This window comes from Austrofundulus limnaeus, unplaced genomic scaffold, assembly GCF_001266775.1.
Source record: "Austrofundulus limnaeus strain Quisiro unplaced genomic scaffold, Austrofundulus_limnaeus-1.0 Scaffold5, whole genome shotgun sequence".
Lineage (NCBI taxonomy): Eukaryota > Metazoa > Chordata > Actinopteri > Cyprinodontiformes > Rivulidae > Austrofundulus > Austrofundulus limnaeus.
In genome coordinates, this window is record NW_013952407.1 from 4830691 (window position 1) to 4846160 (window position 15470).

Here is a 15470-nt window from a genome sequence, read left to right on the forward strand (position 1 = left end):
ATGAACAATAGAGCTAATCAAGACTATTGTTAGGCGATGGCCCTCTTTTGCATGTGACTAACCTGTTTGTCCCTGTGGAGGCAGTCCCTATAAGGCTGAGTTCACCTGAAACTCATCAGACTGAAGAAGTCTCTTGGAGAGATGAAATGTTTCACTAAAGAACCCGTCCAGAGGACCTACTTAATTTTTTCCTTTTGATTTTTTCTACCTGGATTATTGAGATGCATCAGAACATAATACTCCTATGTTGAATAGTTTTTGAGTTATAASCATTTTGTATGTCCAGACACCCACTATTTAAATTGAGCCCCCTCCTCAAATATGGGGTCCATGGTAAAACCATTAGCTGGTGCAATGTAGGTCAGACACATCTACATTACTGCCAAATTTCATGTTGATCAGTGCAGCCATTTCCGTGATACAGTTGATCAAAAATCACTGCGTGCGGGGGTCATAACGTATTTAAAAGAGGGGAGGTGTGGTGTGCAAATGTTGAGGTTGAAGCCTAGATATTAAGCCAAGATGACAGATGCTACTTTAATTTGTGGCTGGCCAAATCAGTGCATGTGAGCTCTACAAGAAACACTACCATCAGGTTTTACCACACTCCACCCAGGACTTTGCAACATTGCCCCAACTATAAACCACCAGGACTTCAGTACAAAAGTTTTGTGCATTCTTGAAACTATCATGAATTCAATATAACATAAAACAATCCACTGTGCAGCAGGTGTATTATCCAGTGTGAACAGGGTTTAAACAAGACATCATTTAATTTTGTTTGTAATGTTCACATGTAATTTTTTACACATTTCTTTGTTAGCTGTGAGGTCTATAAATCCTTAGAAAGCACATTTATTAATGCAGCACATTATCCAGTGTTACAGCTTCAGTATCAATTCAAAGGTTTCACTCATACTGTTCAGGAAAATATAAACTATACTCTGATTATTTTGTGTGCAAGAGCAGTGTTAAAAAGTTAAACATAAAATTTAACAGGATAATGTGACAAAACTTGCATAGATTAGTCAACAAAGCATCAAACTGTGGCAATGAAACATTTACAGATGTGTCAAATATCATTTAAAGGAAATTTCAACATTTTATATTTTTGTTACATAACTTTGCTACTGTCTTATAATTACTCCAAACTACTTTTCATCTTYGCAGTTTTCAGATTAGTCCTTTAGTGTTGTGTTTAATCAAACAGTATTAAATCTGAATTTTTTAARGAGTTTCCTTTCTTGTGGTTTAAAATGATTGTTTTTGTCTAACTTCTGCTCAGATGTACAGTACTAGCTACTTTAAACTTGGCTTGCTGGTCCACCTGAGACAAAGTTCTGCCTCTGGAAGGTTACAAGTATCCACTTTTAGCTCGTTACATTTTAGACATTTACAATATACAAAAAGTAGTCACACATTCAGGAAACTTTTAAAAATACAGGTTCAAAAACAAAACAAAAAAAAAATACAATTAAAATCCATTAAAAAATCCATTTCTTTAAGGACAGTCCAAGCATTAGATGAACCGGCCCTCAGACCTGCAGAAGTCTCCTGAGTTCTTTGTCCATGCCTTGTATTTTCAGCTGCTCCAGGCTGTGGTAACGATGAACGACGCTGTCTTCAGTCACTACCACCACCCTAACACCGTGGGTGTCCTCACCGAGCTGGCAGCCGATGGCTGAACTTATGACCATGTCCAGACCACCATGACAGCCGCCTGCATTTCGGTGATAATGTCCAGCAAAGACCGCTTTCACACCTGTGTAGGAATACAGATAGGACGAGACCAAAATAAATGTGCATACCAAGTTTATTACAGCAGTACAAAATAAAATAAACTTATTAAACGGGGAATCTTAGTAGTTTAAACTTCATTTTAGTGGCTGGATTTAATTTACAAACATGCAGGTGATGAGATTTTCAGTAGAAATGAGCTGCTTTAATTTTTAATTGCAAGTGTTTACATAAAGAGAATCTCTTTCAGYTGAGACATGAAGCTAAAATATGACAAAATAAAAAATGTATTGTYGTTGGTGCAAGAGAAAGACATTAGTGGAGGTAAGGATACCTCCACATCAATTTAAAAACAGCTTCTAATGCAGATACATACATGTCAAGTTGTACAGATTATCCGTATATTACACAGATGTTTTGCAAGACATATAGGGTYATCCTACAGATTTTTAAAAACAACTTTCATTCAAATTTAGTCTCAGTCGGCAGGCTGTAAGGAAATAATTTCACCACCTTCTCATCCTTCCCTCCATGCTGCTCTGCCGCTGCAGATGCTAGCTGTGTTTCCATTCAAATTAATTTTTAAAATGTTGAAAAAAGGAAGAAAATAAAAAAAGAAGCAATGTGAATCAGACATGTTTCTATATAATGGCTTGGAGGGAATCATCCAGGCTACACAAAGTCTAATTACGTCAGACATTGACTTTATGCATGGTTGTAGTAAACAGGAAGTAAAGTTGCAAACTCACAGGGACTACACATCTCGGGAGAATGGAGAAAAGTTATCAAGAATGTGTTGCTACTATCAGGAAAGTTGTAATTATTCTGTCATATCAACTGCGATGTCAACGCTGTTAGATCCTGTCTGGAGACGTAGAAAAAGAAARGCAATTCTCTTCACGTTATGGGAATGTAGAAAAGWGTCYTTCAAAAATGGACGTCTGAATAATAGCAGGAACACTTAGATCTCTTSTCAAAACTTTCTTCTCGTTTTTGACTCCAATCATTTTCACAGCTACACAGTAGACAGGCCTCAGAGTAAAAAGGCCTTCATCGTAAACCCAAATAAAACAGCAGCCCAGATTGTCCCAGGCTGCTCTAAGCAGAGACTCTACAAAACTAACAACTTCTACCCATCATGATTCAACTTTATWATCTCRTCAGGCTCTTCCTGGTTCCACCCCTGAAGGTGGTGACTTTATGTCAGACGTCAGAATGTAACCAGCTTTTGTTTGTGCTATAGCAGGAACACACATTGATAAGACGCACACCAACTCTCATTCTGTTTAAACGTAAAGCTGCAATGATCAGAAATGGTAAAAATACAATACTGGATCTAACATTTAGTTGATCATTTACAAAATTTACTTCAGGAATATCCAGAAAGACCCCAACAGAGTGAGAAGGGTCCAGCTGCAACCACAGCAGCAGCTGGTAGAATTGTTGGACAGCGGGAGCAGCTCATCAGTCATGTGAGAAATATGTTTGCTGCGTCAGAACTTATTCAGCAAATGTGTTTCCATCTCCCCTTTTGTGTATAAACTCTTTTCCAYAAAATCCAAAACCCACCTCAAACAAGCGTATAAACTTTTTCACGAAAATGAGGACATTTTTGCGAATTTTGCCATTTCCATCCACGTTTTCTAATGRGATACTTCAAAATGCACATAAACATTGATAGAAACATGGCCACTGTCATCTGCGCCTCTATACYTCCTCACTCCATGGCCCACAGTCCACTTGTCTGCTCCAAACTCAACACCTCCCTACCCCGCTAAAAGATGTGAAAGTACAATGGATTTTTTTTTGTGAAAATTACAGATTTCTGAGGATTAAGTTAAATGTCCAAATACAACTTTGCTGTCAGTATCAGGATAATAATCTGACTCATCATGATCAAACTGCATCAGAACAAGTCAGTTTATTTACAGTAGCGCCAAGTCACAACAACTTGTCTCAGGGCACTGTACGCAAAAAAATAAAAATAAATAAATAAATAAATAAATAAATCTAAAGAAGCGAGCCGACTGTGTCGAATCTTCGCTTCATCACAGTCTCCCATCCTGAGCAGTAAACCGGCAGCAGCGGAGAAGAAAAACTCCCCCTTAACTAGGGCTGGGCGGTATGACCTCAAATTCATATCACAGTATAAATTGAATCCCTTCACAGTAACGGTATACAGTATATCGCGGTAGAAAACTATCATAAAAAGTAAAGATAATGTAATTTTTAGAGTTTTTTTTGCAGAAAACTAATCTTAATCAAACCCAGCATTTTTGCTTTAATATCTGCCTACCATACAATGAGCTTCTGCCTGCTGAACTTATCAGCTGCTGCTCTGCTGCGCGCTCATCTTCATCATCTTCTCCATCAGAGCAGAAGCTGACTTTACATTAGCAAGATGGATTTATGACTGAAGGAAGGTCCACGTCTTTTTTTTTTATCATCTCTGGGGTAACAATACATWAAAACAAGTTTTTTCTCCAACAATTGGGTGTGAAAAAACTGCTATTAAAGCTTCGCTCTGTACGACGTGGAGGGAGGGAGGAAGGAAATGATCCCCACGTAACTTTTCTACAGCGGGAGGGGGAAATTTTGAGGATTTATTTTCTTTACATGTTTGAAAACGCTATAATTTCTTCGTTTTATTTCAAACTCCTCCTGCTCAGTTCTCTGCACTCACAGCCCTGTTCACACAGGTGCGATGACATAATGACGGTAGAGGGTAAATTTCTACCGTAGGCCAACTTCATACCGTATCTACCGTCTACCGCACATATTGCGCAGCCCTACCCTTAACAGGAAGAAACCTCCAGCAGAACCAGGCTCAGGACAGGCGGCCATCTGCCTCGACCGGCTGAACACAAATGTGACCTAAATTTTTATTAGTATAAGAATCTGTGGAGGACAGCACATGGTGGACCATTAAATTATTCATTTGCCACAGATGGAAATTGTTAATTTAAGCTTGAGTGTATGCCTGAGTGAATATATTTTCCTGTTAAACCCTGGTATACAATTGCATGCACCCAACCATCTGTGACTTTCAGTCAGGCCTGTACCTATTATTATGGTCCAAACATTTCATCAATCTGTTTGTGTTTAGGTGCTGTGTGAGATAGCAGCTTTTTCATGCAACCCTGCTTTCTCTCCAGTCATCCGACTTAACTAGGAAGACTCAAAATAGCTTCTCAACATTTATAAATGCACCATGACCTTGCTGTTGAACACAAAAAGGCCATAAATGTCCTCTATGTTCTAATTATTCTGTATGACTAAGGTCACACAGGTGTGTCTGTGTATTCTGTGGTGCAGATCGTTTGTGCAAGCATTTGAAATTATCTACAAGGACCCACCCAGCTTAGTTATTAAATCACTGTGAATGAGGGGGGAAAAGTGTGAAGTGGAATAAAAGACCCGATGGGATCACCTGATGAGTCAGTTAGCATTTGAGGGAAATGTTCTCACAAAACCCACAACAGCAAAGTCCTTTTCCTCACCTTAGAGGAGAAAGATGCCTAGATAGTAAGGAAGTGATAGACATAATCCATAATCCAAAGAATATTTTTTTAAAGATTATAAAAGTTTGTCATCCTTGTGTGAAATTACCACTGGCACCACGATTAGTCGCCAAATTGCGTGTGGGGTGGAATGTGTACATGTGTGTCGATACATCAGAATTCTGTCACCACATCCCACACACCACCACACAGTGACGTTGAGCTTCCCCCATATGCATGTGATTTATTTGTGATGAATTTGTCGCTGCATAAAACCTCTACAGGTTGATGCAGCTAAAAGAATTTGAAAATTAAGTGCTAATGTTCCTGTCTGCATTGGTACCAATTACTGGATATGTTTAACAGAAATATAAAATCGTCTGTGCCGTGCAAGTTTTAAAATTGTGCTTATGTATTGGTAGAGAGTTGTGAATTATCAAACACTGTCATTGGTGGACCTTGGGCTTAGGCCCAACAATTGAATGTTCCAATGATTAATCCTTGGGCTGATGGTCTTCTTTTGCATGTAAACAAACAGTTGTGATTGTCATCTTTAACTTGTTTGTCCACCATGTTGAAGTACTGCCTATAAGGCTGAGTTTACCTGTAACTCCTCACTCAGACTAAAGAATTCTCTTGGAGGAGAGACAAAATGCTTCATAATAGAAGAACCTGTCCAGAGGACCTACTGTACTTAAAACATTTATTTTCTACCTGAATTACGGAGATGCATCAGGACAAAAAAAGTGCTTTTTCATAGCAATCCAACCATGCACACCTCAAAAGATAAAATGTGCACTAACACACAGGACAAACATTTTTATTTTTTAACATTTATTTATCACCCTGGAGCTGAATACCTGTTCACAGGTGCCAGAAGTTGTTTGACTCTTTAAAACACAAATGAAGCATTCTAAGAAACTGTGGTTAAAACTAAATATTAGTTTAGTGATTGATTGGAATGATAAATCCTAAAGATTTTTCAGTTTATACAGTTAATACTTAAGTTTGTAAAGAAAAATGCAGACACTGCTATATTTTTGAACAGTTGTCTTCATTTTCTGTAAAGTGATTAAAAAATAGATACATTTGTTTTTCGTGGTTAGATTTAGAATATAATGTGCAGTTTTCCTAATGCARTGAAACAAAATTATTCTAACGATTTTGAGCTTTATTCACAATTTGAAACACACTATTATTTTAGACACAACTGTAGATCTCTTTTGTTTACGAAGTCACACTAAATATTAAATAACAATTTCTTCTCAACAACAAACCTTCATCTTATAGATCTTATTAAAGATCTTATTGTCCCATATTTTCTAACAGAACACGTCACTCTCAGACTGAAGGTTTACAAGTGGTTCCTTGAGTTTCTAAAAGTAGAACGGGAGGCAGAGCTTTTAGTTAAGAAGCTCCTCTCTTGTGGAACCAACTTCCAGTTTCTGTCTGTGAGGCTGACACTCTGTCTACTTTTAAAGATAGACCAAAATTTTCTATCAATAATGTGTTTTCTTRGTCTCTCTTCCAGAGGAAGGTGCACCTGGACCAGTCCTTCCGTGTTTCTCTGTGTCTCTTTCCTGTGCCCCAAACCCAGCCGMTTGAGGCAGATGGRCGCCTGTCCTGAGCCTGGTTCTGCTGGAGGTTTCTTCCTGTTAAYAGGGAGTTTTTCCTCTCCACTGTTGCCAATGTACTGCTCAGGATGAAAGACTGATGAAGTGATTCAACACAATCTGCTGGCTTCCTTAGATTGATTTTGTGTGTGTGTGTGTGTGTGTGTGTGTGTGTGTGTACAGTGTCCTGAGGTGACATAATGTGACTTGGCAATACATTGGAAAATTCCAATTCAATATTTATGTTTGTATCAGAGCCCAATATCGATGCTGGATCTGCCCCATCCCTAATTAAAAATTTATCAAAATTCAAACCAGTATTGGCACAAGGAACAGCAGCAGCCATGAGCCATATGCAAATGATGACTTTATGCTTCAGAATAAGTTTTAATAAAACTTTAGCACAGACACTGTAACTTACGTCTGAAGCTGTGCACAACCAAGAAATAACTTCTCAAAATTCCTAGTGGTTTAAACTGCCGAATGAGTTTTACTGGAGAACAAAACTGGGACATTCTTTAGAAGTCGTGAATGTTCTGAGTTCAATTTGGGGTTAGTAATATTGGATTTTGTTTGACAGGCTTATTGTAAAGTATTAAAAGACGTTTTGCGAGTTCCAGTTTGGAGTGATGCTGCAGAAATAGTGTGCATGTTGAACAAGCTCAAGAAAAGTTTTATTATTGGACAGTTTGCCCACTAAAAGTGACAAATCAAGTTAGTTTAAGATGCACACAACAACAATTTGTGTGACAAATTTTCAGTATGTTTAAAACTACAACAAAAGTCGCAAAACATTCTGGAGACTRCCTTATYAATTAGGRTWGGGTGGTATGACGGTATTGTGACATGCAGTTGGTACTGAAACATGGTGACTGTATTTATTTGTTTATTGACTGATTGATTATTTAACCAGGCAAATCCCATTAGGATCATATATTTCTTTCTCTGAGACTTTGTTTCAACTTGTGTCAAAAGTGACACTTCAAACTATACAGCAGTTTTTAAATTGTGTTGATAGGTCAAATAAAACCAGAGTTATGATAAATAGTATACGTTACTTTTTTCTGCTGAACATGACAGTCCTATTTGATGATAGTTGCAATGGCAGGCAGTCTTATAGAAAAAACAGTCTCATCCCTCTCAGTTTCAGGAGAAAAACATACCACAGACCATAAACTCCACACACTCCGCCCCGCCCTGGTATTACCCAATACCACAGTATTATCTAAAGATACGACGATATGAAAAATATCAATACTGCCTAACCCCAATATGAATATGTTTTCCAATTAGTTGCAGCCTGGTGAGATGCCACCTTACAAGCTACGGCTCAGGATTTTAACCTCTTTGAAACCTYGTAGCTGCTGTCTCTCAGATAGATTTAAATCTTTTACTATGGATTCTTAGATACTCCTGGTAAAATACCGGATGAGCCAGTTCCACAATTTCTTCGCCTTAAAGTAGGAATGTGCGATATYGCAAAAAATTCATATCACGATATACATTACGATGGGTGGCGGTAACGATATATATCACGATATAAAACTTATAATAGAAAATAAATAAATCACATTAATTGAGTGGAATAAATATGTATAGGTAAAAAATTTAGACCTTAAAATATCCTTTTTAAGGGACACTTAAGTCTCCCATAAAAATCAAAATTTAAGGGAGATCTACCTGGTTAAATCAAATAGCACAGACGCACGCACGCACACACGCACGCACGCACGCACGCACACACAACTTTAATGTAATAAATATCTGCATCCATTGGGTGTTGTGTTTGGAATCACCTGTTTTGTTTTAAGGTGGTAAAACAAATTGTATTTATTCCTTTCTACAGACTTTGCAGATTATTTTTTTCTGCACTCCACGTGTTTAATCTGTGCGCGCTCCAGCGGGGTGAAAATCATCCCGTTTATGCTTTACTTTTTTTTTTTGAAAGACAGTCTGACTGTCACCCTTTCCCACGGCGCTTCTCCACTGTACAAGGAGACAGTAAAGGCTGAGTTTTCTAGTTGCGCTTTGGAACGAGCYCGCTCTCGGCCGTGTGGCGTCGCGCTATGACCGCAGGAGAAACGAGGTCCCGACTCAGTGAGCTTTTGTGAGTCCTGGAGCACCGACTTCACCTGCACTGGCTGTCGCCTCGCTGCCCCACCATGTGCTGCGGCGCGCGCTCCTTCCGCAGCAGGCAGTGTGGTCGGTCGGCATCCGACCGGTGGACGCGCCGTCACATAAACATGTAAATAGTTCGGCGTTCATTTTCGCACACCTGAACCAGGTCCGGTCCGGTCCGGTCCGGGTGTCCCCCCCTTCATTTGCGCTCTCAGCCACGGTTCCTCTGTTTCGACTCCAGCTGGTTGCATCATCAAAAAGAATTGCGCGGTTGGCCGGTAGACTACAGATCTCTATCATGGGACAAATTTATATCGTTTCTACCGTATATCGTTTATATTGCGCATTCCTACCTTAAAGTGTATCTTACCCCCCTGTGAAAAAGATAACTCCGCCCCAAGGCAAAATTTGAAAAATGCATCAAAGTGGGTAGGGGAGGGGGTGTGGGTGGGGAAGGGGGGGTTAGAGAGCGGAGGTGTGGCCAGGACGAGAGAACGTGACTGCTAGCATTAGCATAATTGATGCTACATGGAGAGTGACCACAGCGACGCAGATAGTTACATCTCTAAACGGTCTGAGGTGGAGGATTTTTCACCCCTCTCCTCACCAGAGGCAGAGAGGACTTGATCAAGTCAGCTCAGTCTGGGACTGACTCGTGTTGGCTCCKTGGATCAGGACCTGGAGCGCTTTACCGCAGCCTCTGCTGAGCTCTGTCCGCCTCACACCACACCAGCCCCGGACACCACACCAGCCCCGGACAGAGGAGGTGGAGTGCTCCGACAGCCTGACAGAAAAAATAAAAGCATACAGTTGCAACTGCTCACAAGATCACTAGTTTAAATCAGGAATAAAAGTGTTGGGTCTTGTTTGACTGAAGTTCGGTCCGGTTCGTCTTTCAGCCCTTTTTTCCCCTCCTCCCCTCCCGTTGTGCAGGACATACTGCTGGTGTGTGTGTGTGCGCATGTGTGTGTGGAGAGAGAGGGAGAGAGAGCGCAGCGCAGCAGTCAGCTCTCCCCACCCGAGGCTGAAGGTCAACAGACGATCATGCTAAGCTTGCTAACTGTTCCACCCTCTGACTGCTGCAGGGGCGTGTCTTAGAGAGAGGCTTTTATACCAGAACACAGCTGCTGTGACGAAACCGTGGAGAAGACACGTCACCGTGGAGAGCCGTTAACCAATATGCAAATTAGCCTGCAGTACCACTGCTCCACCCATATGAGCAGCAAAAACATGTTTTTAGACCAAATATTACAGATTTGAACAAATACACACAAAAACATCAAAATTAGCACAGAAACAGTACTACATAACATTTTAGACACATTCTAGACAGTTTATCAACTAAAAAAAGTTAATTTTGGGGTAAGTTACTCTTTAAATAAGAAAAAGGCGAGATTTAATTGTAGAATACTGCCGTTGTCTTCTGTTGGAATAAAAACTGGAGAGTTGGAGGACTTACTGCAAGCCAATTCTCCAAGATAACAGCTGGCACCCTGCTGGGAAAATAGCCTTTCATTGGTGTAGAAAAAACAGCATCCATCCAACTTATATTTATATCACCATCTGTGCATTTTATCCCAAGTGCCTTACAGCACCATTAGAATGGGTGGCCTTGTGGGACTAAACACTTAATAGCATATTGTTATTACGATAGTCCTTGCAATTATGAATAAAATCCCACTTCTTTCACAGACAATAATAAGCCCATTCAGCTTTACAAAAGAATGAAGCGTATAACTGTTCAAAGATTGTCTGGCTTTACCCACTAAGCCTAGATGAAAGCCTCATTGTGTGTTAAGACACTTTATAAAAGCAGTATCACACTCAGTAGAGGATCATTAAGTGTGATTTCACCTTTTTTGTGTGTATTTTTGAAAAGCTCTCCAGAATTCTATACACACCCATATATCTTACTGTGTCTGGGAAAAWGMGAATGACTTTTCTGAAAATGCTGGCTCTTGTCTCACCCTCTGTGGAAGTCCCATTCACCTGACAGCACTGGATCTTTTATGTCTTTCTGTGTGATAAAGATTCCCATTTGGAGACTGGTCTTTTTCTTAGACAGAGAAAGGCGAGAGTGAGAATGAGGGAGGCAGGTGGGTAAATGTGGGTTTTATTAGAGAACTCAGAAAATATCCAGAGTAAGCAGTCAGAATGATGAAAACATATTGAATGCAAACTGGGAAAATTACCCCGAGTCAAATTGAATTCAAGTCTGGGTTGCAGKAAAATACAGAGTGTGCAGAGTCTGACAATATCCACAATATCTGTGTACATTACAACACCTAACGGTATATGCTGCAATTATTGCAACCGAATAATTCATAATGAAGATCTGTTTAAACCATTATAAAGGCATCTTAAAATTAATAAATGGTAATTATTAATACTGATGCAAACTAAAAGCAAAAAAACATTAAACGTTTATTTAATCTGCTGTCCTTTTTCCTTTCTCCGTCTCCATCTCCTAACTCTAATCCATAGTAAAGTTGCAGAGGCAACAGGTCCAGGAGCGAAAACCCAGGCCGCTCTCTCTCCACTGAGACACTTTCCAGCTTGTCCTGTGGGACTAGGGCTGGGCGATAAGCCCTAAAATTAATATCACAATATATTGAGCACTTCACCTTGATAATGATAAATGCACGATAATACTGTCTGTCTGTCTGTTAACAAAATTACTCAAAAACATATGGACGGATTTTCAGGAAATTTGGTGGGTATTGGCCAAAGGAACACACCATTAAATTTTGGTGATGGTCCGGATCACGAAATGCGAATCAGGTGTTTCTATCAACTGGCATGAAGCCGAATCAAGCAGGCTACGCAAAGTAATTACATCAGACGCAAGCCTGTAGTATAAAGGACGTAGAAGTCGCAAACTCGCAGGGATACACATCTCAGAGCAATGGAGAGAAGTTATCAGGAACGTGTTGCTACTATRGGGAAAGTACTAATTATTCTGTCATATCAATTATTTTTGGCGTTGTTACATGCTCTCTGAAGACGTACAGAAAGAAATGCAATTCTCCTTACGTTACGGGAATAACTGAGAAGACGGCACGCCGACAGCGGAAGAAGGGTCCTGCTGTAGTCATGGCTCCAGTTGCTCTGGTACTGGTCCAGCCAGCGGGAACAGCTGATCGACCATGTGAGGTAAATGTTCGCTACACCACAACTTATTTGGCAAATGTGTTTCCATCTCTCCTTTTGCATATGAACACTTTTTTGAAAAACCCAAAAATCACCTCAAGCGACAGTATAAACTTTTTTTTGCAAATTAGAGAATTTTTTTTCGAATCATGCTGTTTCCATTCACTTTTTTCTAATCATAATCTGGATCCAGGAAWTTTTTTTAAGGATTATTCACAATTGCAGGCTAGGGGAAATGAGTGCTTCTAGTTTAATATTATTTTTTCTTCATATTTGATCATTTATTGAATCACAGAGCAGTGCAGTCACAGTATTGTTCTAAATATAAGCAAGCTATATTGTGAAGAACGAAATTTGTAGATATTTATGATAAACTACCAAAATAACAGTTATTTTATTTTATTTTTTGGGGGGGGGGATGGGGGGTGTAACGCTAAGCAGAGACATCTGTTAGAGTTAATATTGTTTTGAAGAGCTGAAACAGCGGCTCTCACAGAACAACTCAGCCTGTGCGCACCGCGGCGCACTCCTGTAACAGTGCTGTCTCACGAGGAGGGGAGTTTGGTCGCATGAGCTAAATTGGACACATCTGTTAGATAACGATGCTCTGAACACAACTTATAGTGCGTTAGCTTTTAGGTACCAGAGTCTTGGGTAGCTCAGGAGCGACATGTGGAGGACGGGGTTTGCTCACTCAGGACAGGAGCTGCAGGCTGACCAGTGTTTATCCTGCAGACTTTCTGTACCTGGCTTCACCGACATCAGCTATACATGATCAAAAATACATCCAGCAGGTATTCTAATAGGATGAACCACCTCAGTGACRCTAAGCAGAGGAGCAGCTGCTCTACTCTGAGGTCCCTCTGGATACAAGCTCCTTACCCTATCTCAAAGACTGAGCCCAACCATCCTACAAAATAGGCCAAATAAGCTGCTTGCATCTGTATCCCTAACCTAACCACGCCTCATGACCATAGGTGGGGGTTGGAACGTAAACAAACCATTAAATCCAGAACTTTTTTTTCTCAGTTTCCATAATTGCACTTTTATCTTTTGGTCACTAATATACAGGCAACATGATTCAATTTGGCAATTGCAAATACTTAGCTCTAATCCAGCCCCCTTGAGTTGAAAACATTTGAGAATATATTTTTTCTTTAAACCTTTACTCATATTTGCCTTTACTCTACTGACAGAAACTCCTGATAAATCTTCAAACAAAGCTATCATCAGGAGATCTGTAAGAAAAAGCTGCGTAGGAGAAAACGTTCAGTGTGTGTGCTTGTGTTGAACAGTGGTTGTCATCACAGTGCAGGTAGGGGAATAATTCATCATAATATGCTGGCTGTTAATCGTTTGCATGACAAAGGGACACCAAGTGATGTAGTGTGGCGATGCTTCTTGCATCCTTGCYTCACATAAATCATGTTCAGCCATCAGTCACCATACAGCATCCCCATCTCATGTCCTCCAGTAGGACTAGCATGGGTATAGGATGCCACATAGGTTTTATTGTACAAGTTTARCTATTTCATATGATTCATTTGAACCATAAAATGTAGTAAAAATTATACAAGATACAAGTACCATAGCTGTTTATGTAATACAGGCCATAAAAAAGAATAAAACCCACCAATTTCTTGTAATACCAACAGTGGAGAAGGGGCAGAGCATAAAATGGCAAGTAATATAATAATTATGAAAACTGAGTAAATAAAAAAGTACTGAAGATGAAAACAGGTACAGTATCTTCCAATGAACTGCTTCAAGCATGAGGAAATTTGCTGGAGTAAGCAGATTATATTATTTCACAGGGCCCTTTCTAACMCCAAACCATATAATTTACACAACTAAAAAAGGCATTTTAGCAAAAGGTATACAAARTTGTTGAGAAGACAGTGTGGCTTAAGCAACTAGATTTTTAAACAATGTATAAAATGTGTCAGCTGGTATAATAGCCTGACCAAAGGAAGACAAAAAAGTCAAACATCAAACAATGTTTTTCWCAATGCACAGAAGGTTTCACTCCAAGTCCAGCACCATAAGACTAGAACCAGGGAGCCAGAGGACTGGTGAGGATCAAAGCCACTAGGGCTGGGCAGTATGACCTCAAATTCATATTARGGTATAAATTGAATCCCTTCATGGCAATTGTATATAGTGAGGTAGAAAATTATAAAAAGTGAAGATAATGTAATTTTTAGAGCATTTATTTTGCAGAAAACTGTAATAATCAAACCCAGCATTTTTGCTGTAGTGCAAATGAACATAAGAGAAGTACAAAAGAATGTTTTATATATATTGCAAAGCGGTTTCAACAACAAAAACATTTCTCAAATTTTCAACAATATCAAAATAAAATGGATGTTATAACCAGTACTTCAAGTAAAATTAGRAATTTAGACAAAAATAARTCTAAGTTGGCATAAGTTGCCTAAAATGTTATAGTGTGACATGGCCTTAAGGGGCTTAAGTGTGCACAGTCCTAGTCATTAAACAATTTCAGATAACTGGAATGTAAATGTGGTGAAGCCAAATAAATGTAATATCGGCCTGCCATACAGTAGCTACGTTTACATGGATATAAGTAATTGGATTAAATGGCCGTTCGGAATAAAAATGCGCCATGTAAACAGCCCGCTCCGATTATTCTGATCCGATTGAGCTTGATCCGAATGAATTTTTAATCCGAATGAAAAGGGTGGGTTATGCRGATTAATAATCGGAATGACGTTCATGTAAACACTTAATTGGATCATCTTATTCTGATTGTTGAAAACTGACCTGTGTGCGCATGTCTGCTGACTTTCATTCACCCGGTTCTGCTCAGGAGGRGGGACAGCAGCGTTCAAGCTGCGCTGCACCYRGCAGAACTTTTCCTCCACGCTCTCTTAACAGATGAACAAGGAGGCAAACAGCAGATGTTGCTTCACAAAAAATAAAAATAAAAAGCARGTATTGCTTCATCTGCAGGCTGCAGCTCAACCGAGGAGACAAGTAACGARGTTTCTACCYTTATTAAAAGCTGASACGGGTCCATCCTGAGCGCATAGAGGAGCTTTGTTTACATTTGTAACACAGAAGTAGAGCTGAAAGTTTACAACAATGCGCATGTAAACARTTTTCGTGATCGGATTGTGTCCATGTAAACAGTAKATTCGGATTATTTAATCCGAATACATTTCAATTCGATCAAAAAATTTTGTGCATGTAAACATAGCTAATGAGCTTCTGCCTGCTGAACTTATCAGCTGCTGCTCTGCTGAGCTCTCAGAGCAGAAGCCAACTGTTACATTAGCAAGATGGATCTATGACTGAACGAACATCCACATCAGTTGTTAATGTCCTGATG

General features: G+C 39.6%; 1 protein-coding gene across 1 annotated transcript in view; it reads right to left on the bottom strand.

Annotated features, from left to right (window-relative positions):
• Positions 1–748: 748 nt before the first annotated feature.
• cpped1 (calcineurin-like phosphoesterase domain containing 1) overlaps positions 749–15470 on the bottom strand; it is a gene marked incomplete at its 5' end in the record, with an annotated part of 39022 nt that continues 24300 nt past the window's right edge. Inside the window, 1 exon segment of the mRNA XM_014028232.1 lies at positions 749–1762. Coding sequence (XP_013883686.1) covers positions 1536–1762 — 227 coding nt within the window. The 3' untranslated portion in view covers positions 749–1535.